This window comes from Haliotis asinina, chromosome 2 (assembly GCF_037392515.1).
Source record: "Haliotis asinina isolate JCU_RB_2024 chromosome 2, JCU_Hal_asi_v2, whole genome shotgun sequence".
In the NCBI taxonomy this organism is placed as follows: Eukaryota; Metazoa; Mollusca; class Gastropoda; order Lepetellida; family Haliotidae; genus Haliotis; species Haliotis asinina.
Genome location: NC_090281.1, coordinates 73,290,882 through 73,315,623, shown reverse-complemented (window position 1 = coordinate 73,315,623; position 24,742 = coordinate 73,290,882). Strand labels below are relative to the sequence as shown.

General features: G+C 39.9%; 1 protein-coding gene across 1 annotated transcript in view; it reads left to right on the top strand.

The window, feature by feature from the left end:
- LOC137272855 (protein cramped-like) overlaps nt 1–24,742 on the top strand; it is a 29,889-nt gene extending 5,147 nt beyond the window's left edge. Inside the window, exons 3-20 of the mRNA XM_067805262.1 lie at nt 764–861; nt 4,346–4,499; nt 5,621–5,692; nt 7,106–7,154; nt 8,692–8,727; nt 8,859–8,908; nt 9,561–9,760; nt 13,170–13,320; nt 14,064–14,743; nt 16,392–16,667; nt 17,050–17,157; nt 17,403–17,694; nt 18,678–18,760; nt 19,310–19,484; nt 21,247–21,309; nt 21,537–21,682; nt 23,162–23,311; nt 24,181–24,742. Coding sequence (XP_067661363.1) covers nt 764–861; nt 4,346–4,499; nt 5,621–5,692; nt 7,106–7,154; nt 8,692–8,727; nt 8,859–8,908; nt 9,561–9,760; nt 13,170–13,320; nt 14,064–14,743; nt 16,392–16,667; nt 17,050–17,157; nt 17,403–17,694; nt 18,678–18,760; nt 19,310–19,484; nt 21,247–21,309; nt 21,537–21,682; nt 23,162–23,311; nt 24,181–24,303 — 2,906 coding nt within the window. The 3' untranslated portion in view covers nt 24,304–24,742. The remainder of the gene's footprint in view (nt 1–763; nt 862–4,345; nt 4,500–5,620; nt 5,693–7,105; nt 7,155–8,691; nt 8,728–8,858; nt 8,909–9,560; nt 9,761–13,169; nt 13,321–14,063; nt 14,744–16,391; nt 16,668–17,049; nt 17,158–17,402; nt 17,695–18,677; nt 18,761–19,309; nt 19,485–21,246; nt 21,310–21,536; nt 21,683–23,161; nt 23,312–24,180) is intronic.

Here is a 24,742-nt window from a genome sequence, read left to right as displayed (position 1 = left end):
TTGTTGCATGCTATTGATTTTGGATGTACAAGGTGATAACAGTAACCTGTTTAAGCTGTTTGGGTTTGAATTGTGCCATGTATATTGACTTTTCAAGGGCTATTAGGCTTCTCCTGTTGTGATTCACATATTTGAGGAATCAAACTATATCCCTTAATTAATTTAATTAATTTTCATAATTATTATTATTATTTCAATGTTGAACATTCCTGACCATATTGCAATATATTTAAAGAAATTAATTCTTGTACTCAGTTCTTCATGCATCAATATCTCTGGGTACAGTAACACTCTTCTGAACAGGTTGATGAGCCCTGTAGTACATGCTTAGTGACCAGCAGGGCAGACCTGGCACATTGACCCAAGTACAACTGCCGTGAGTCTCTACTACAGAACAGAAGCAATGATGTAGCTGGGTGGTAGGGTAGCTTGTCACGCTGAAGTCCTGGGTTAGATTGCCCACATAATACATAAAACTTGTGAAGCCCATTTCTAGTGTCCCTCCACCATGTTATTGGTATTGTTAAAAGTGGCGTAAAATCATACCCATTATCATTTAGCATTAAGAACCCTTTGTACAAGTGGACCCCACTGGGCCAGGTACTCTATTGCTTCTGTTGCAAGAGCTGATTGAAATGGGTGATTAGGTGTGGCTTCAAATGTTCAGTGTCTCTGTGTCAATGGCTGATGGCTTCAGGCTCCCAATATTTACAGACTGCAATGGTTTGGCTGGATTGTCTACATTTGTATTTCTGTCTTTCAGTTCAGTCCAAATTGAGTACACCTGAGGCCAAGACAAAACGCCAGTGGGAACAATGGATGGAAGAAGACATCAAGACCTTCTTTGATGCCTTGTTTGAGGTAGGTAACTTAGACACATTTACTCCTATGCTTCTAGTTCCCTTGGTGTTAAATATGAAACATAGACCACAAATGTAGGTGATAAAATATCAAAAACAGCACAAATATTTGTACAACTATATCTGAATGAATGCTTAATTGTTTTTATCCCCCGCAACACGTTTTGCGGCTTGTATTTAAGTGCACCCCGTGCGTGCGTGAACATTTATATTTTCTGGAGCAGAACTTTAAAACCAATCAAAACCAAACTTGGCGTATGGATAGATCTGGTGGTGTATTAGTGCCTTATGATAGTTTGGGTATTCTTGATAAAATATTTTTCACGTTTCCATGGCAACAAATGTGACTTAGACTGAAATTGGAGGTAATGCGGGGGATATTGATCATGTGTCTTGTTGATTATTGTCTCTCCAAATGCATGTGACAAGTGGTTTTGAGAAAACTCAGGATTTCAGTCTTTCATTGCTCACTTCAGTTTTGAGGACAATGGTTAGGTGAATATATTGGGGATCATTGTAACCTGTGTAATGGGTGGGGTTGTTAGATGAATATATTGGGGATCATTGTAACTAGTGTAATGGGTGGGGTGGTTAGCTGCATATACTGGGTGTCCATGTAACCTGTGTATTTGGTGGGGTGGTTAGATGCATATGCTGGGTGTCCATGTAATCTGTGTATTTGGTTGGGTGGTTAGATGAATATGCTGGGTGTCCATGTAACCTGTGTATTTGGTGGGGTGGTTAGATGTATATTTTGATGGGGTTGTTAGATGCATGTACTGGGTGTCCATGTAATCTGTGTATTTGGTGGGGTGGTTAGATGAATATGCTGCGTGTCCATGTAATATGTGTATTTGGTGGGGTGGTTAGCTGCATATGCTGGGTGTCCACGTAATCTGTGTATTTGGTGGGGTGGTTAGGTGCATATGCTGGGTGTCCACGTAATCTGTGTATTTAGTGGGGTGGTTAGGTGCATGTGCTGGGTGTCCACGTAATCTGTGTATTTGGTGGGGTGGTTAGATGAATATGCTGGGTGTCCACGTAATCTGTGTATTTGGTGGGGTGGTTAGGTGCATATGCTGGGTGTCCACGTAATCTGTGTATTTAGTGGGGTGGTTAGATGCATGTGCTGGGTGTCCACGTAATCTGTGTATTTGGTGGGGTGGTTAGATGCATGTGTTGGGTGTCCACGTAACCTGTGTATTTGGTGGGGTGGTTAGATGCATGTGCTGGGTGTCCACGTAATCTGTGTATTTGGTGGGATGGTTAGATGCATGTGTTGGGTGTCCACGTAATCTGTGTATTTGGTGGGGTGGTTAGATGCATGTGCTGGGTGTCCACGTAATCTGTGTATTTGGTGGGATGGTTAGATGCATGTACTGGGTGTCCATGTAACCTGTGTATTTGGTGGGGTGGTTAGATGCATGTGCTGGGTGTCCACATAATCTGTGTATTTGGTGGGGTGGTTAGGTGCATATGCTGGGTGTCCATGTAACCTGTGTATTTGGTGGGGTGGTTAGATGCATGTGCTGGGTGTCCATGTAACCTGTGTATTTGGTGGGGTGGTTAGATGCATGTGCTGGGTGTCCATGTAACCTGTGTATTTGGTGGGGTGGTTAGATGTATATGCTGGGTGTCCACGTAATCTGTGTATTTGGTGGGGTGGTTAGATGCATGTGCTGGGTGTCCATGTAACCTGTGTATTTGGAGGGGTGGTTAGATGCATGTACTGGGTGTCCACATATTCTGTGTATTTGGTGGGGTGGTTAGATGCATATGCTGGGTGTCCACATAATCTGTGTATTTGGTGGGGTGGTTAGGTGCATATGCTGGGTGTCCATGTAATCTGTGTATTTGGTGGGGTGGTTAGGTGCATATGCTGGGTGTCCATGTAATCTGTGTATTTGGTGGGGTGGTTAGATGCATGTGCTGGGTGTCCACGTAATCTGTGTATTTGGTGGGGTGGTTAGATGTATATGCTGGGTGTCCATGTAACCTGTGTATTTGGAGGGGTGGTTAGATGCATATGCTGGGTGTCCACATAATCTGTGTATTTGGTGGGGTGGTTAGATGCATATGCTGGGTGTCCACATAATCTGTGTATTTGGTGGGGTGGTTAGGTGCATATGCTGGGTGTCCACGTAATCTGTGTATTTGGTGGGATGGTTAGATGCATGTGCTGGGTGTCCACGTAATCTGTGTATTTGGTGGGGTGGTTAGATGTATATGCTGGGTGTCCATGTAATCTGTGTATTTGGTGGGGTGGTTAGATGCATGTGCTGGGTGTCCATGTAACCTGTGTATTTGGTGGGGTGGTTAGATGCATGTGCTGGGTGTCCATGTAATCTGTGTATTTGGTGGGGTGGTTAGATGCATGTGCTGGGTGTCCATGTAATCTGTGTATTTGGTGGGGTGGTTAGATGCATATGCTGGGTGTCCACGTAATCTGTGTATTTGGTGGGGTGGTTAGATGCATGTACTGGGTGTCCACGTAATCTGTGTATTTGGTGGGGTGGTTAGATGCATATGCTGGGTGTCCACGTAATCTGTGTATTTGGTGGGGTGGTTAGATGCATGTGCTGGGTGTCCATGTAACCTGTGGAATAGGTGGGGGTTGTTACTTCCATAAACTGGTTGTCATTATAACCTGTGTAATGGTTGGGGTTGTTAGATGCATGTACTGGGTGTCATTGTAATCTGTGCAGGGATTGGGAAAGAGAACTTTGACAATGGGCCATTTTCAGGATTATTAGCCCTTTTCTGAACTGAGAATGGCCCACTGCACTTGTATCAATAGTAAACTTCAAATTTTAATTGGGCCATTTTTCATTCTAATGTGCAAAATGGCCCATGATCCCTGCCTTTCCCAATCCTGTGTGTAATGGGTGGGGTTCTTTGATACATATACTAAGGGTTATTGTAGCCTTGGTAATGGGTGGGGTGGTCAGATGCATATACTGGGTGTCATCATAATCTGTGTAATGGGTGCGGTTGTTAGATGTATATACTGGGTGTCATCGTAATGTGTGTGTAATGGACCAGGTGAACAGTGGGTTTTCTGAGACAGACTATTTTTAAGTTGCTGTGATGCAGAAGAAAAATATACTTAACACATGGTTCAGATCAGAAAGAACAATGGATATTGACAATTCAAGATCTTGTTTGTTGTATACAGATGTGACTTATTGATAAGTTCCGTGTAATGCTATATGGATTCATCATTGAATTGTGTCACTGGAATGGTCTGATGGCTTAAGTGCTCACTTGTCATAGGGAAGGAACTGGTTTGACTTTCCATGTTGTGAAGCCTGTTAGTAGCATACATCCGCTGTGATATTGCTGTGACCAGCATTAACCTCTGCTATCTGATATTCCCATGGTATATGTTCTGATCAAGATGATTTTTGTGATAATGATAAAATATGGTTAGTTCATCCTGGGACCTGCAGAAACATGAAATACCACTAAGTGACCATCTGTTTCAGCATGGCAAGGACTTTGATGCCATCCACAGTGTACTTGCACAGCGATGCAAGAAACGGGGTGTCCACCCATCTCTCATCAAGAACAAGAACCAAGTTCGATTTTTCTACTATCGTACATGCCACAAGATCAGCAAGTTCATTCAGACCACAAATGGTATGTCCATATTGTCAATCATTTACCAAATACCATTTCATGACTTGGCTGATATCGCAGTGTATATAGTACTTGACATTATAAGTTTTCAGTAAGTTACTGTTTGTTAATGAGTCCCATTTTGGATTGGAACCCAAAATATCAGAGTGGGACACCTAATCACCAACACACAAAATCACTGATCTTACCTATACAGATGTTTCATTTTTGTTGAAGCTGTGGTAAGACACTGGTGATTCAGTGGGTTTGGTCGCTGAATGTAAAAGTGTAGTCTTACATGCATGATGTATGTCGCTTGTGACAAGCTTTCATTGATTATTCATGGATAATATTTTCCAGTGACAACTGAAGAATGCTATAGTCCTGAAATCAGAGCGTGTTTGAAATATTCCATAGATTAATTCGAATGTGTAACTGTTTTTTTTAGTTATTTAAATATAATGCAGTATCATCTTATTACCCATTGAGAGTTTCATTTGCCAATCAAAATAAGGATTAAACCATGACAGGGCTGTGTCATTATGATAGAATGGATGAGCCTATGCTCAGGGCTGAAATGGTGTACCGTGGTTCTACTAATACTGCTGTATTTCGCCTTTTGTTTGGTATGCCCTAATGTAAATGAAAAAAATATTTCTTTTTCATACTGTTATTTTGTTAACCTTTTCTTTAATGTCTGGAATTAAAATGATTTTTGTCCAAATCGGTGTGTTTAGCAGTGCGGTTACCAAACCAGAACAGACTGAAATGAAGGCCTTGTACTGAAATACATACTCAGGGGTTATGTATTTAGTCTCGTATTTTAATTTCCCTGGGACTCATACTCTTAATTTTCAGGGGTCCTGGATTGTAAAATGGGGGTCCCAGACACTTCGATATTATTATTATTATTACTAATACTACCATGATCATCACAGTAATTGAACAGCAAATGATCTCATAACCCATCTAGTTCAGACTCAGTGATAACTTGTAGTTGATCAACATTTAAAAAAAATTGTCAATTTTTGTTTGTAAATCCCTGTACTGTACTGTGGCTAGATTGTTTACAGAGTTCTGTGTTGTACCTGGATTATTGCTCTTTCTGTTGAGTCTGATCAAAATTCATTTGTATGTTGCAGATGTGAAGAAAGATACTCAGGAGCTGTATGCTCTCATCAATTACGGCATTCTTAGAGAAACCATTAAGAGTCGTAAGTCAATTACTTATATAGCACTTTGCATTGATTTTTTTTAACAGAAAGTTGTATTTTCTTTGCAGCTATCTTCAACTTTTAACATTATATGTTTTGTGTGCATGATGAATGTCACACTTTCTTGAGCTGTCAAATAGAAGTTATTCCAATAGAATGGTTACGGACCGGAGCTTCAAAGGAATATGACCTGTGAAGTTTGGTATTAGAATTGGTTTGTTGTAATAGGTGACTTATGGAACACTGACGTGGTTCACTTGTGTCATTGTATCCCAGATGTGTAAGTTGATGCTCATGTTGTTGATCTCTGGATTGTCAAATCTAGACTTGATTATTTACAGATCGCAGCCATATAGCTGGAAGTGGAATATTGCTCAGTAAACAACAAATCAACCAATGAAAGTCAATAAACTTCTATGGCCCTCATTATTTATATGTAACAGCTGAATCAGAATAATCAGTTTTGTCAAATAGAGGCATGTTATGATCATGGGAAATGAGAAGTTAATTAAGTATATTTGGGTATTCTCATGAGTTATGAGCTCTGCTGATCATTCCTGGATGGGTGTTTCATCTGATGGAATGTTTGCGCATCATATTAACCTGTGTGGATTCACTGTTAGAATACAATACTCAGCAATCATTGGTTGTTGTTTGCAACAACTTATTGGAAATGGTTCTTTGAGTGTTTCAGTTAAAAGCCCTGACAGTGGGAATCAAATCTGAAAATTAACAACAGACATAAATTAAGTAGACATGATAGTTCTTTGCGTGAAGGTGACATAACAGAACTTGAATGTTCATTATAATGGCTGTATCTTTATCATGTTTGACATTGTCATGTATGGGTGTTTCATCAAAATGATATTTTTTTTTGGATGGGTATTGCTTTTAACATTGAAATTTCTGATTTGAAGAACTTGAGAAATAAAACCAATCTGTTTTAGAAAAGTTACAATTTGATTGATCGCAGAAAATATTTATCCACCAGTTAGATACGGCAGGTCATAAATTGATCATGTGCACTGGGAGAGATATCTTACTGGATACAATTATTAGTTTCATTGAAAGTGTGGAGCCAGTGAACAATAGTAAATGGAATTGCTCTGTTGTCCAGGAATTATGTACATTACGTATGCTAGTTCTTGTGTGACCTATTGACAGTGTTGATATAGCATTGGGCATCGAAGTCTTTGGTCAGTTTAAATAGAGATATATATCAAGCAATCTTGATTGTGCATTTTGAAGTCACTGAACATGACAAACATGCACATAGTTTACTGATTGTTCAGTTTGTCTTTTATTTATGAATGGAAAAGTCAGAGAATTATGATCCCTGTTGCAATTATACATGAATATTAAGGTTACACTTTTTAGACAATTTAATAAAGAATTGTGCCACTTGTATTACAGGTTTAAATGAAAAGACAGCTATAAAGCTTTATGAGCTTATACACAAAGGGTAAGTACACTGTCACAGGGATGTTTATAAATTAATTAGTTTATTGTTGTCAATGTATGCATTCCATTCTTAACTTAAGACAAAGACAGAGTGGGATTTTACCACAAGTTCTCAGTAGACCAAGGGAGACAATTCAAATTTCAGGCATTTCAGTTACAAGATATTTCTAGTTGTAAACACTGCACTAGGACACATTGATGGTTGCTTTACATTTTAGTGAATCTGAAATGTTAGAACTATTTCGTATTTGTTTTCAGAGATAGCAGGAATACCTTTGTCACTGATATTTTGTTTGCACAGAGTTAGGAGAGATAGTTCAATATGTATACCAGATTATCTGCCCCTGCCTGATAAAGAATTTGCTGTAGGATGAAAGGTCCACAATTTAACCATAAAGTAAATTTTGTTTTGTTACAACTGATAACACATATATATATTATTATGATGATGATATGCATTTATAATGGGTCATTTACTCATTATTTAATTACAAGCACTTTGTCCCTTCGCTTCTGAGAAATTCTTTGATTTGCATCTTATTCTTTTTTCGTCCACTGGTATGGTAGGGATGTATTTACTTCTGAAGGTCATTAGTGTCTAAACATAGATCTGATGTCATTGGAGAGAAAGGTTGACAACTGAGGTGTTACTGTCTGTCAGGAACACAAATTTGACAAAGGACAAGTTAGAAAGAGAATTTTACTTACCACGTGATAGGTATTGGTGTGTCTGTGCCAGTGGATCAAATGTACTCTGGGATCCTATCTATGGAGTGTGTAGATCAGGGAGAATTTCGCCCTTTTGCCTGTTTCAGGTAGGATGAGATTGGAATGTTAATCCATTGGGTGGTCATGTTTGATGATGGATATAGTTGGTTGTTAGCTGTTCATAGTATTCTGCTCAGAAATAGTAGTCAGCTCTGTCAACTTGTGTGTGGGGATGCACTCTCTTAATGTTTGTGTTTGTTGTTTTATTGGTGTTCAGTTGTCTAATGTTGGTAAATATTATCAGTAAAAATATTGATGACAGGGCATATTTATTTCAGGGGAGACAACTCATGTATGCCTGTGATCATAATGGCTAATTTGGCAGCTCTGAAATAAATCGGGATACAAACTTAGTCAATTTGAAATGATAAATTCCAGTGTGTCTTTTACCAAGCTCTTTTTTATTATTGAAGTATATGTGACATGTTTTTGTTTATTGTTCTTATCAAAAGAAGTTAATTTTCCAAGATTTGTTAGACTTTTTTGACACATGAGTCTTGTTTTACTTAATGTAATTTGATGTATCTCATGACAGTCAAATGAGATGAAATATAGGACCTTTTTATATATATTTTTGATCGTCATGGACAAACACTTTGACAAATTTTGCAGGAGCTGGGACTTGTTGAATCATTGGAAGAGAGGTTACTCTCCTTTGTCTATGTGGCACTTGATTTTTCAATGCCACTTGTGAGTGATTATATATGTTTGGCTGGATTCTTTCATGATATTGTGACAGATATCTAATTTTTTGTATAATTTCTTTCCAGTGTGACAAATGTTAGAATCAAAGGAAAGAACAAAAAGTAAGTTTGCCCTTAAAACACATTTTGATGCCTTTTATGGTTTATCTCTTCGGAATGTCGTTACAGCTCTATTGTAAATAGTTTTTCTATGACCTTGATGTTGCTATTTAATGCATTCCTCTGTTTTACAGGATTCGGACACCAGCATGTAATGCTTTGAAAAAATTGAACAACTGTGATGGTATGTACAGCATTTTAGATGTTATGATTCATCTTTCTATGTGAAGTTTTGTTTATGGTGTAATAAACATGAGAGTTTGTATAATGATCAGATTGCTTGATGTTGCATCAGTGAAATGGAGTTGTAGAAGATACTTTAAAAGGATTGGGATTTTGGTTACAATATAATCCCCCATCTGCAAAGATCCCATAAGTTTTCTCGTAGCCATTGTACCTCCTATGGTGTAACACAAGAGCTACAGATACTACAAGAAAAGGTACGAGATGTTAGGCTTACAAGAGCTTTGTGAAATAGGGCACTGAATAATCATTGAAGTACTGTTATGGGAAGAATGACGATTCTGTTGAAAAAATGTATAAATGTTTTATATTTCGCTTTTTTCTGGTATATGTACAGGTTGACACATGCAAAAGTGTTCAGTTTAATAACCACATGCAAGGTCGATTGTTACATGTGCACCAGAATAATTTATCTACTCAATGCTTCTAAATAGCATGTGTAGACTGGGACATAATCTTAGGAAGTTCCTGGTCAAGATTACTGTACTGTTTACAATATTAGTTTTTTTTTGACTTTACAATATTTGTATTCTGACCAAAGATGGTTTCACTTTACAATTGTGGTGGTTACTAGGAAAATATTTCAATTTCAGAACCCAAGGAAGAGCCGCCCTTGCAACAAGTTCCTGATAAGATCACAGTGGAGCTTGTTCCAAGAACAAATGATGCGTGGGCACATGTCCAGTCCGTAGCCCACAACCCAAGAGTCCGGTTCAAGCTGGCAGGGGATCGAAGTGTTGGATCTATTGTTGGATATCTGACTCGCAAGTGGAAGGAGCATAGAGCCAAACTTGTATCCTTACAGTGTTCTGATTGATGAGCCAATGAAGTGATAGTCACACCCATTACATTTGAATGGGTAGGGTATTGGGTCAGAAACTAAAGGCCTGGGAATCTTTTTGTTTTTTATTATCCTGACTCATGCTTGTTTTGCTTATCTTCTTTCTGTATACAAAGATAGTGGAACACTTGAAATCGCTTGAAGTTCCCTTCTTTTGAAGCAGATGTACAATCCACTCACCACAGGAAGCCTACCTTTCCCTTTTCAATAGGGTCACTTGACCAGCCATGCTTGCCACCCTTCATCACCCCAACAACTACTACAGTCACCTTGCATGAAGATTTGACAAATGCAACAGGTCCGTCAGATGTAGAAGATGCATGTGAACACTCCCGTTCACAAAGATTTTCATCAACTGTGACATTTCATTGCAGTTTAGAGGATGCACCCTGCATTGACTCTGCGAGTGCACCACGTGGGTATCCTGCTACAGCTGAAAGGATTCACCGACTGCATCCCCGATTGTCACAGATGTCGTCATCGTTCGTCATCTTCATTGAATGTTGTCTCACAAAATGACGACTGCTACAGGCATGCATGCAGATTTGAAGATCACTCAATGTATGGTGCAGGGACGACGTAAAAGGAGTCCAATGACGCCCTCACCTACAAGATGATCTGTGGTGACTTGACATCTTGACCTTCCCTCCGATTACACTGATATCTATGATACTTGACATCTTATTTTCCATACTGTGATGAAGAATCAGCATCAACACATCCTGTCCTTCATTGCTCAGAGATTTACTCTATAATCGACTCGGCGACTGTGCTCAAGCATCTTCAGCATTTCAGCAGGAAAGGTTACCCGCATGCTTCTTCTGGACACTCCAACATCTCACCACTAACAGTTACTAGCCTCTAGATGGGATATCCTTCGCACTGTTGACACAGAAAATGCTGTTTCTGCTTACCCTAACAACGGAAGCATAGATGTCAGAAATACATGCCCTGGACTTCATTTGTACACTATTTACACCGATCATGATGATATTGCGCACCAAGGACTGCAATGGGATTTGTTGCCAAAATTCAACTGACTGGACGACTGGTATGACAATCCAGCATCCTTGCATAATTGACAGTCCTCGGGCCACATGATACACAGGATTTATCATTATGCCTAGTCAGAGCATTGAAAATATATCTCCAACAAACAGTCTTCAAGCACCTGTTCACAGGGGATTGGGAAAGAGAACTTTCACAGTGAGTTCACCATCTCAGTGTCAGTGAGAGCCATTAAACTGAGGGCCAACAAAGCAACAGGATTTGAACCTCTGCGAATCTCCAATTCACATGAAGCAAGAACCCTGGTGCTGACATCTGCTCTACATGGAAACAGCTTGCTTACAACAACAATAGAGGGCTGCTTTTGGATATCATGGATGTGATCCCCCCCCCCCCCCCCATCTTAGAGATGAATGCGGAAGAACAGGACCAAACTATTGCCGCTATAGTTCCTGAATGTGGGAAAGGACTGGATGTACTTACATGGCAGTCAACAGAATCCAACGTGGCCTGACCCTCTGCCATTTCCGTGGGATTTTGTAAGCGTAATATGCATGAGTCAGGATAAGGAAAAATGTGTAATTTTCTGAATAAAATTGAGATTTTATACTTACCCTGACTCAAGCCCTCCCAGCTGCCCCTCTCAGGCACGCTGAATTCCCCATAATTCTTGTGTTGGGCTTATGGGCATATAGAGAGAGAGAGACAAACAGGGCTGGTTGTTTGACCATGTGTATTGTACGTCTGCTTCTATTAGAAGGAAACTTCAAGGGATTTCAGTTGTTACACTATCTTTGCATAAAGGGAAAAGATAAGCATAATAAGCATGAGCCAGGATAAGTATAAAATATCAAATATATTCAGAAAATTATATGTGTAGAATATGGCACTGACATTGTGTAGAAGTCCAGTGTTGTTTCATAAATTTTGCAGGGCTTTGGATTGACAGGAAAACCTGCAGGTACCTACCCTTTTGTATATGTATTTAGTTTGGGTAGTCTCATTGTGAATGCGTGTGCTTGTCACGCTAAAGACCCAGGTTAGATTCCCGATACAGTGTTCACGAATAGCGTCTGACCCTCTGATAAATTTGGTAGATTCGCCCACAGTCTGATGGAAGCCTACTACCTGCTGGCACATTGTGTTGGACTGTATATTTCACAACAGTCTAAATAAACTTAGTCTCAGTCTATTTCGTTACACTCCACCACTGAGTCTAACAAAACCTAGTAGAAGGTTGCGTCAGGTAACCTTTGAGCCACCAATGACCGTCCAATCAAACACGAGATGGTTAAACAGATTTAACCAATCAGACAACGGCTACGATTTAGGGATCGGAAGGACTTTAAAAATATTCAGGTCACTGACACAGATCTCTCCACAAACAAAAATCAGTATATAACACAAGTATTTGACCTGCAGTATACATGCTTTGGGGTTTCTGTTGACATGGTTACCATTAGCTAATATTTCTGCAAGTTGACATCCTTGAATATTGCCAAAAACACTATTTTCAGTGACTATTTACTCACCGTTGTCATGGTTGTATGTACGCCGTGTGCATCACCTGGAAGTGAGCGTACACTAAATCAAAAGTTCAAAAGCTATGTGCAGATGTCCACTTTCGCGATTTGGTAGGCTGTGTTCTGATTGGTCAATCTGAAAGGTTACCTGACGCGACCTCCCATAAGATTTTGTTAGACTCAGTAGTGGAGTGTAACGAAAAGTAATGAGAATAAATTTACTGTATTTCACAATGACTTTGACAGAAGTGGTCATGTGTGACATGTCACACTTGTTTGTGTGTTTAATATTTACTCTATTGGGTCCTGTGAATTTTCAGTGGGTCAGACATCTGAAACTTGCAGGACCCAATGTCTGGTTACTTTGAAAACGCCATTTGTGAACACTGCCTTTATGGATATAATGTATGAAGTCCATTCCTGGTGTCCCCCTGCCCTGAATTTGAAAAGCATTGTAAAACTGTGCTCACTTTTACGGCAAATTGGAATCATTTCTAGTTTAGTCACAATATCATAATATGGGCTCCTGTTTTCACAAAGAAGAGCCAACTAAATGTCAAACATTGTTCCCATAGGGTTTACAGAACAGGTCATGAGTGAATCACATATGCAGGTCAAGCCCACCACATCCTGTTAGGTGCAAGAAATTAGTATGAATCTTGCTGAGGAACAGATTAAAATATGCTAAGAGTTGTGGGGAATGATAATTGATAATAATTGCCTTCATTTCTGTCTTCCGCTGTTTCTGTAGCTACCAAATAATGATATCCAGGATGACAGGTTGATTTGATTTCATTAGAAATTATGAAGTCAGCCTTGACAGTGATCAGAAAGAGGCTGTGAGCAGTGCGGAGGAGGTGCACATGAAAATTCTGACTGTGTTTCCCCCAGCAGACATCGCTCTCAAGCCTGTGCACGTGACTCCCTACACTGCACCCAAAGTAGATGTCACCTTCGCCAGCTATAAAGAAAACATCATGGGTGAGTGAAGTGACATCAGTGACCCTATTAGACATTATTATTTGCTTGGATATGAATGTTTATCCCTGTCAACACCATTACAATTATTTTCATGTTAGAAATTAATTTATCCTCCTCACTAGTTTTCCCAGTGTAGCGTCTGTCATCAATTTTCTGGTCATTAAGGTCATCAACACAGAAATGCCTTTTTCTTTCTTGGATTGACTGGCCTCATATGAGCAGCAGAGGAGGCTGATTTATCATGTAGAATCACAGTACAGTCTGTAAATAATCAGTTATATTGAGAAAACTTGTCAATGACATGAAGTTACTTGCCTCTTCAAGTCACTTTGTTATGTTTCCAAGTCAATTCACCACTTTTGTTGATTCTTTTAAAGGTCTAGGGGTAGGGAGCTTTTCTGTCCTGGAATGCCCAAAACAGTTGGTAGCATGAACAATTATCAACACCATTCTGTTCTGGTTCTCCGTTCTCATGTTGTAACCGTCATATCCTAATTTTCTTCAGTTTTATGTTTACGTAAGTTACAAAGATCATGAGATTGTTTGGACCAATTTTACCTTGGGATATTGATGCCCATGTTCATACGATGAAAAATGGTCTACCCCAACAGGTTTGGTGTCGTGTCCTTGTAACCAATATGTCCCCAGTTTTGTCGGGTCTTAAGAAGGTCATAAGGTCAAGGGGACCTATTCTACAGTTGATGACATAATTTCTTATGTTTGTTGGTTCTGTTTTATCTCAGGTTCCCCAAGCACATCAGGCAGCAAAACCTCCAAGAAATCCATCTCGGTGGAAGAAACTATGAAGCCGAACAGTGACAATTCCTCTGAAGCTGAAGCTGCATCCAGCACGCCACCAAAACTTGCCAAAGTTACCTCTGAATCTAAACCTGTAGAAGTCAAGGAAGACCCCTCCCATCCTGTAAGCTCCACCCCAGAGATCAGTCTGTTGATTGGGGATGACAATGCTATATTTCCAGACAAACCACTGTTCTATGATCTTGACCCACTGCCATCGAGTAAACTGTCCCTCTCTGCCCCCTCCATGTCTGTCCACACAGAACATCGGACCGACGGGGTGCAGAAACACGTGGAGGGAGGGGGCAATGACAATGCCAACCATGCTACATGCAAGAACAGTGATGCTGGGAACGAAAGTGTTGACAGTCAGGACAGTGAGGACGCATCGAAGGAGATAGTGGCAATGGCCAAAACAGGGTGGACTGTTGAAAGTGGTCGGACTATAACGCTTGCACAGTTATACTTGATGTGTGGGCAGGAAGAGACTGTCAAGCTGGAGTATGAGTGGTGTGACGTTAAAACCAAGGAAACCACTCACTACACTTCAACTCTCACCAACATGCTACGACGCTTAGCGCATATTGCTACAGTTGAGTTCAGGGATCCGTCGAGAGTTAAGCCGGTAAGTCTTTTCAGTTCAGTGGTTCTATTGCTGTATATTTTTTCACATTAAATTGATTGATTACTTAACACAATTGTAATAACCTGATGTATATGACGTCTTTGTTGGCCTGTTTGTGCATTGTCAATGACTGTGTTTATATTTATAATGAAAAGTTAATCTTGGAGCTGCTGTTGTGTCACATTTGAGCTTATCAAAGTTCTTTGAATGAAATATTAATTTTTCATCATTGTATGTTAATGACATGCATTAATTACATTATGTATTGGAAAAGCTATACTTTATACTATAGGTATGTTACAAGGCACATTTCTTATTTGTTATTCAAATGAGATGTTAACATGACTAGATCCAAGATATGTGACAGTGAAAGGGTCTAATGAATTATGATCATAACAACAGTATCCAAAACAGCCACTGGTCTGCCAGCTAGTAAAAATCCAGTGGGGCCAGTAAATCGCCTCAATCATGACTGGCTAGTGATTTTTCATGTTGTCATTTTTTAAGTATATCACTCTGACTTGTTAAGTCATAATGGCATGCTTGCTTGAACATTTTGGCACAGTGATTGAAATAATTTTTCAACTCAACTTGAAAGCCAGGCAGGTGGCCCATAAATGTTGCCTGCTCACCTTTAAGTAACCCTCTCTTTGATTGGTTCTTATTGAACCATGTGACTACAGATATCCAATCATAGCATAGCTTACTAAGTCAGCCAGTTGTAGTGCCTATTGCTATCTTCACTGGCTGAAGAGTTGTCCATGTATAATTATGGAATGTGCTCGTAGCTTTCATTCATCTTTCTTAAATCAAAATATGACATGACAATTAAAATGGAATGATCATCCGGAGAGCGAACTTAAAGTAGGTCAACCTTAAAAACTTCAGCCAGACAATCGGGCTGGTGGAGAGAATTTACAGGCAACCTGACTCAAAATTTACCGGCCACGGGCAGTTGGGCAGACCGTTATTTCGATCACTGATTGAATGAGACCTTATCATCCCCTGCCATGAAGTGGGAGGGGGATATTGGTTTGAACTTTGTCTGTTTGTTCTCCCATCCAAGTTAATGGGGACAATGATATTAAAAAATTGAGAACAGAAACCATGTTATGATTTTTTACAGAGTTACGGCCCTTGTCATGCGTTTCTTGACTTAAATGAATGATATCCCCAATGAGGAGAGATTTCTTCAGAAACCATTATAGACAGGGAAACTAAATGTAGTGTTTGTTTTCAGGACATGAATTTTGTGGTGTCCTTAAAATGCAGGAACCAAATAGGAAAGAACTCTGGTGGGGGATATTGATTACCATATCTTCTTGTCTGTTCTTTATTGTCAGCATCGGTAGTAGTATATCAACAAAGCCTTTTGACTCTGGGGAAAAATATGAGGTAGTATACTGGATTATGGCACTTGTTCAAGCTGGTAGATCATGAAAAATAGTTTTCTAGATTCATTGATATTAACCGTAATAGCATACTGGATTAGTAAAAATATATAAACAATGGCATAACTGGATTAGAAAGATATGTTTGAATGGCACTCCTTATTGCAACCTTTACAGCAGAAATAGCATTTGAACTTGTTGAATGTGTAGAAATATATCCAGTATTTTTGACAGAAATGGCATGCTGTAACTTTCAGACTACTGACTCCATGGCCAGAAAGAGTGTGCTGTGTTCTGTATGTGGTGCTGTGGCTGAGAGGTCAAAGAAGGAGAAGTCAAGGAATGCCAAGTCCAAGTTAGGGAAAGATGAACGGTTTCAGGTGGAAGATAACATTCAAGGAAGTGATAGGTGTGGTGCAGCTAGAGGGGAGAAGAGTTTTGCTGACTCTGATTGTCAAGATGAAGCTGTGAAGACTGAAATGCTGGGCACCCAAATCAAGCATCCGACCCAACAGATAGTGATGTCTAAACCAGTAAGTCTTGTATTTTAAGGGGCCCATGAAGATCTGAGTTTGAATAGGTCTTAGTGAAGGTGACTAAGCCTATCGTAAGAGGCAGCTAACAGAATCGGGCGGGCAGGCCTGCTTATTTGATTGACACATGTTATCGGTTCCCATTTGCGCAAATTGATGCTCATGCTGTTGATCACTGGGTTGTCTGTTCCAGACTTGGTTTTTTACAGACTCACGCCATACTGCTAGAATATTGCTGAGTGCAGTGTAAAACTAAGCTGACTCGCTCATTTCCTATGTTTATGTTTGTTGAGGTTCTGTGGTGTACAAGGTTTGCTGGTAAGTTTGGTATGTGAAAATCTTTGACCATGACCATCTGCTCATAAGATCCATTACATTTCAGTTAATACCCAACTCCAGCGACGGTGTGTTCCGCGTACCTGTTGGAGTCCCCCTCGTTCGCTACCCTCATGCTGGCGTCAACCAGGTCATACAGTCCCTACAGCAAAAGGTCAGTACCGAGTCTTGGTTGGGATTTATGCAAAAATTATGCAAGAACTCCTGCCTCTTGCATAGTACATCTGTGAATTGTGATAGGTATGCTCAACTTCCAAGCATATCAAATATAATGTTTATGAAGGAAACTAGAACAGTTCCAGAAGCTTTGCATGATATTTTTATACCATGTATGATATTTGCGAGAATACTCTCAATATTTAAAGAATTTTCATTTACTGTTTATATATTCTATTTCAGCAGTCTAATTTTTTGATACCAAAGAGAAGAAAAATGGTTCGGCAAAAGCCATTAATAGTGCAAAGAACTTTGTTACCCAAAGCTCCAAGTGGACAGATTGTCACAATACTGCCTTCAAATCCGACTCCACTCACTACAAACATAATCAGCCCTCAAGCCTTGAGTCGAAGTCCACAGGCGTTAACACCACAGACCTTTTCACCAGTTAGTCTCAATTCACCAATTAATGATGACAATCGTCCCATGGAAACCCAAGTGATAACTAGTCAGAACATCACCTCTCTTGGTGCAGGTAAACTCATCTGGATTCATTGTTTCTTGAGATATTTGTGTTGTGTTTGGATGAAGAGAAGAGTCTTAGGTTTGATTTGCTTCAGATAAGCAATGGTAGAGCTGTTACTATTGTTAGTCTTTGGTAAATTTACAATACCTGAAGTGGCACAGGTGCTTAGTGAAATAGTATCCAGGGTCCTGATCCACTAGATGACCTAAAATTATGGCCTATACTTTATCATTGGCTGTACTCATAAAGCCTCATGGGCACTTATGACCTCTTTCACAGAGTGGTCTTTGCTCACTATTTTAAGTCTGTGTTGATTGACTGGTGCAAGTAATTGAGTCTGTACCAGATAATCTAGTGATCAGCAGCGATCAGTTGGGATCCTGTGACATGTGACAGCGAAGTCTTTGAACATTACCATCTGATCCCGTTGGTCACCTCTTAGTCTTACTACAGTCACCTGTCAGTTGCCTCATGTAAAACAATTCTATCCTGGATCTTCTTTGGTTAAGCTTGTGTTAACATGTTAAGAGTGATTGTCATAGAGCTAGGCCCTCAAGTGGATGCCATGGCTGTGACTTGTTTGACTTGAATATCTCCCCAGCTCTTTATTGCTTGTCAAAGAGGTGATCAGTAAAAGCCAGTAATGGAGGGGTCAGGTGGATCAGTCATTGAAATTAGTCCTTGGATGCCAAGACACTGACTGTACAAGAAAATTTTTGTGTTCATCATGGAAACTAATATAAGACACTATTATGGATGACAACTTCTTTAATTCTTTTTAACACGATGTTGCAAGGCTAATTCTTGCCCCTTTGTCAGGTGGATGTCGTCATCAACCTGACAAAGGGGCAAGAATTAGCCTTGAAACGTCGTGTTAAAAAGAATTAAAGAAGTTGTCATCCATAATAGTGTCTTGTATTACCTCACCAGCTTCTAAATGCCTTTGAAGAATTTCATCGTGGAAACTGATTGGTTTTGTTGTCTTCTCCAAGGAGCAGGTCAGTCTCCTGTGATGTCTACTGGTCAGCCTCTGAATGTCCCTCTCTCGGTCAACACGGACATCACAGTCACTACGGTAGGGGATCATTAGTGTGCTAAATCCAGGCTGCTTTCAGGGAGAAACTTGACAGCTCTGGACCTGGTTTGAGTGTTAGGTTAAACAGCATTTGTGTTTATGTGAATGTGGAACTGATGTGCTGACTCCAAGAAGACAAGGAAAAAACATGAGGTTGATGTAGAACTTAAATGGTGGATAAATGTGGAATTGGTAACCTAGGAATGAATGGCTTGAGTAGATGTAAAACTGAAATGTTGGGTAGACAAGGAACTGAAAAGTCCTGGATTTATGTCCAACTGTACATTTGAGCAGTATGAAGGCTAGATGCGGAATATTATTAAGGATGGATGTGAAATAATATTTTGTATAAATATCAGTAATTAATGAGGAAAAGGTAAGTTGGAAACATATGGATGGTGATTTATATTGGAGGCAGTGAAATGAAATGTTGGACGGATATTAACTGATATGTTTAATGCGGGTTGACCTTTAGAATAGATGTTAAACTGGTATTATGGGTGAAACTAATGTGTCCTGACTGTACATATCCTGCGTTGTGTTCTCCAGCCGGGGCTGCTGCTCGGTACATCTGCAGGTTCGGCTGTACCAGCATGCTCCACCTCCAGCAGCAGCAGCAGCAGTCAGATGGCTGGCAAGAAGGTCGGGGGCAGCAGTGACCTCAGTATCTCCCCACCCAACCTGTCCTCCCTCCTGGACATGTCCCTGTCCTGTCCCCCTCCAGGTGAGTTCAGAAGCCCAGTGGTACCCTGGGTAGCACCTTTTGACATGTCACTTTAATTGCAGGTTGCCCAAAACTGTAGGTTGGTGATTGGTATTGAATTAGTATCTTAGATTTTTATCCCCCCAGCATGTAATGCGGGAGGATATAGTCGACGCCTCGTCTGTCTGTCCGTCTGTAATCATTTTGTTTCTGGAGCATAACTCAGAAACTGTTTAATATTTTTAGACCAAACTTGATAGATATCATGATCTCAACCTATAGTTGTGCCTTTTGCTATTTACAGAGTTTTGGCATGTTTATTTTTTTTTTGTTTTTCCATGGAACATTTTGGTGTTAGTCTAATGGTGGGGCGTTCTTCGTTTCCGGAGAAGAACTCAAAAACCATTCAATATTTTTCTGCAAAACTTGGTAGGTATGTGTGGCAGACCCCAAAGTGGTGCCTTTTGCTATTTACAGGTTTTTGTGATGTATTATTTTCTCAGTTTCCTTGGAAATGTTTCAGACTTAGTCTCAAAATGAAGGAAAGTGCTTCGTTTCCAGAGCAGAACTCATAAACAGTTCAGTATTTTTCTGCAGAACTTAGTAGATATGTGTGGCAGGCCCCGAAGTTGTGCCTTTTTAGTATTTACATGATTTTGTGATTTATTGTTTTTTCAGTTTCCATGGAAATGTTTTCGACTTAGTCTGAAAATGAAGGAATGTGCTTCGTTTCTGGAGCAGAACTCAAAAAACGTTCAACATTTTTCTGCAAAACTTAATAGATATACCAATCAGAAGCTGCAATGGTGCCTTTTACTAGTTACAGGTTTTTGTGATTTCTTAGTTACTCGGTTTCCATGGAAACGATTCAGACTTCGTCTCAAAAGTTGTGTTTCATTTCTGGTGCAGAACTCAAAAACTTCTTAATATCTGTCAGTGTAACTTGTTAGATATGTGTGGCAGACCCCAAAGTAGTGCCTTTTGCTATGTACAGGTTTTTGTGATTTATTATTTGCTCCGTTTCCATGGAAACGGTTTGGACTTAGTCTCAAAATGGAGGGAGGTGCTTCGTTTCCGGAGCAGAACTTAAAAACCGTTCAATATTTTTCTGCAGAACTTGGTAGATATGTCAAATGGAACCTAAAGTGGTGCCTTTTGCTACTTACAGGTTTTTGTGATTTCTTAGTTTTGTACTTAGTCTCAAAAGTGAGAGAGATGTGTTCAGTTTCTGGAGCAGAACTCAAAAACTTCTTAATATCTGTCATTAAAACTTGGTAGATATGTCAGGCAGACCCCAAAGTAGTGCCGTTTGCTATTTACAGGTTTTTGTGGTGTATTATTTTCTCTGTTCCATGAACATGTTGCTGACTTCGTTTCCGGAGCACAGCTTGAAAACCATTTCATATCTTTCAAAATATCTTGGTAGATATACAAGACAGATCTTGAAATGGTGATTTTTTCTAATTACAGATATATGGCGTTTATATTTTTCATGAATTCCATGGAAACAATTCAGACTTGGTCTAAAAACACAACAAGTAACTGTCAGATGTAGCGTTCAAATATCTGGGGGCCGGGGGGATATGTCATCTTCTGATGACTCTTGTTGTATAATGAGATGTTCCCTTTTTGTGATTGCCGTGTAGTGTTTGTGGTAGAAATATTGTAACCAAATTGTATTTAACATTTGTCCAAGTAATTTAGAGTAAGACACAGGTGTGATGCCAAAGGATTAATCAAGAACAATGAGTACATTGTTTGAGATGTGTATATGATGTTGCAGGTAATGTGATGGCTGACAAGTTGCTAGACATGGCACTGGTTAACTCCAACTCTAGCTTCACAGGTACTTCTTTAGAATATTTCTCAAGCACTGTTAACACACAAGAAACAAAGTGGTGACCTGACAATACTGATGTCTTCACAATGTTTTGGTGTGATATGTTGGAAAATAGCTGATCTATGTGAGTGTCTCTGTTAAAGCAGAGGCAAGTCTGTTAATACGTTGTTAATATCTTGATGTTATACTTTCTGATTTGGTCTAGATTTATATTTATTCCATTGTTGTTGCAGCCTTGCTGGATTCAGCCTCGCCCAAATGTGGAGGAGGGGATGCTCCAGCATTCCGCTCAGTTGATGAGAGCAGTCGACTGATCACTCCCCCTCATAGTCCCAGTCATCTGGGGGCTGGGGCAGACACACAGTGGCTCAATGGGGAGGTATGTACACCACCCACACTTAGGTGGGTGATGTCAGTCAACTTGTTACACAACACAAACCACCAAGCCATTTGGATGTGGATTGCTAACTTTAGTCAAAACACCTCTTCGCAGACCTGTATCTCTGTTCCAAATTCAGTTTATTTTTCCGTATCCTGACTCATGCTTATTATGCTTATGTCCTCCCTTTATGCGAAAATAGTGGAACACTTGAAGTCCCTTGAAGTTCCCTTCTAATTAAAGTGGACATACAATACACTCGCCTACCGGTAGCCTCACTTTACCACAAATACAGTCACATGACAAACCATGCTTGTCACTCTCTCATCGCCTGACGAGGACGGTTGAAGGCACTTTGGGCTCTGATACGGCTATGAGACTTTGCTTACATTTTGGTCTTTAAACTAAATTGTGTCATATTTGGTTTTTAGATTGTATTTATTATTGTCATGCTGTAAAATTATTTGTGAAACAAAGGGATTAGGATAGAGAACTCTGACAATGGGCCCTTTTCAGGATTATTTTCTGAATTTAGAATAGGCCACTGCCCTTTTATCACTTGTAAACTTCAAGATTTTAGTAGGCCATTTCTTTGCAAAATGGCCATTCCTTTCCCAATCGCTGAAAAATATAAATTAAGTTTTTCTTCAAGTTAGTCTTCGTTTCAGTTTCTGAAATCATGCTCCCAATGTAAGTTAGGGCTCTAAGCGGTTCATCTGCATGTATCATGTCACATATTTCTTCCACTGATTGCTGTGAACTTTGTAGAAATTTGTCTGATTCAAAATCTGTATTATATTTATATACTGTTCAAAGGCATACTAAGGACAAGCAAGGTAGGCCCTCGCAAGTCATGTCTAATAAATCAGTTGATTCTGTGTCTAATAACTGTTTGTTGACCACGGCTGACATTCATGATTTTAGTGATCAGCCAGACCTGCCCCAGTGGCATGGTCAGAATAAGGAAAAATATGTAGTTTTCTGAATAAAATTGATATTTAATACTTATCCTGACTCCTGGCGTCAAGCCCCCCCATCCCCAAACTGACCCTCCCAGGGAGGAAAGGGAGACTTCCTGTGGGTGAGTGTATTGTACGTCCAGTTCAATTAGATGGGAACTTCAAGGGATTTTAAGTGTTCCATGAACTTCACATAAAGGGAGGAGAAAAGCATAATAAGCTAGAGTGAGGATCAGTATAAAATATCAATTTTACTCAGAAAATCACATACTTTCGTAAAATCCACATGTAATCTAGCTCTGTACTGAAACAGTAGCAAGCTTTTTGTTGCGAAAGTGTGTTTATCTCATTAATGAAAACAACTGGAAATAACATGGTTATACAGAAACAATTAGATGTGACAATGAAAACGGGCTAAACCCAAGGAGATCTGTCATCCATGATACTACAGCATTGTAGATACCACTTAAAGATATACTGCAGCAATGTAGTACTAGCGATGTATTGTTCTGTTTTCTAGGTGGCAGACATGTCCTTGACCAGCTTCCTCATCTCCCCAGCCAAGAAGTCTGACACCCAAACATCACAGCCTCCAACATCCATCGCTCCTCATTTCCCTTCATCAATTTTCAGTGAGAACTCACAGGAGTCCATAGTATCAAAGCTTGATGTGAGTTGTTCTGCGACTTCCTCTTGCGCTTGGCGACACTAAGATACACCTTTGTTTCACCTACTGGTGGGACTGTTTCTGGTACTGTGCCATGGCTTTCTTAAAGTAAGATTTTAAGGAACCCAAGTCAGTAAGACATGGGCAAGAAGCTTTGTTTGCCAGAGTGTTTTCTGAGATGTAGGTCTCATGAACTCATGTCCTATGTAGTCTTGTGCTGGTCACTCAATAGTGAAAGACAACTGAATTGTGTTTTAGACAAGGAAAGGTTGAATGGTAGAAGTCCTCATTGACTAGAAGTATTTAAAGACTTCAACCCATAGTGAATGCTTTAGTTTATTCGTAGAATGGAACTGAAGATGAATGAATGTATATGCAAAGGTAGTGTGAGTTTTCTGTATCTCGAGAAGTCAGCTATTTGGAGACTTTCAACAGCCAAAAGATCATCAGCTATTACCTAAAATGGCGTGAGTTTAGTTTTTTGCTGCACTCAGCTATATTCCAGCTATATGGTGGCGGTCTGAAAATAATCGAGTCTGGACCAGACAGTCCAGTAATCAACAGCATGAGCATCGATCTGTGCAATTGGGAACTGATAACATGTGCCAACCAAGTCAGCCTGACCACCTGATCCTGTTAGTCACCTCATGCAACGAGCATAGTCGCCTTTTGTAGCAAGCCTAGGTTACTGAAGACCTATTCTACCCCACCCTAAAATGGAGGTGTCCTTAGGCTTAACATAGAGGGCTTTGTATTGAGTAAATGATCTTTAATGCAGTTGTTTCTCACAGACTGAACCCTGGGATGTCTGCATGTGCAATCCCCCATCACTCATCCCTCAGTCACATTGATTGATATGTTTGTGGTTCCAGGTGGATACAACCCTCCAGGTGATGATGAATGAAAACAGTATGGATTACGTGAGCAAGTTTGAATCTCTGGCAGCACATATCGCAGGTTCATCACTACCAAAACACAAAGATGCCAAGCATTGATCTGTACACCTGGAGAATCTACTGCAGAGCAAGACACAAACATTGATCCGCAGTTGTAATTCTGTGTACAGAAGCGCACAGTTGAGTTGAACACTACCATAGACTCAATGCACCCAGATCACAAGTCATGATGACTTCAACCCCACACAGTGAAGGGCTAGTCATCACCATTGCTTTACTTATCACAGACAACTGTCAACGGTATTTGCAATTACCCATACTCCTCCACCAGCCAGTTCTTTCTTGAGGTCAAATCATGTGAAAATTCACCCACATTCTTCTTGGAGTTAAGACAGAGTTGCAACATATGACACAATATGGTTAAAATGGAGCTGATTGCCTAACTTGGAGTCGCTGGTTCAGATGCTCATACTGTTATTAGGAATGTTACAGTAGAAATTTCTGATTGCAGGTTATACACTTCCTTCTTACGTATGAA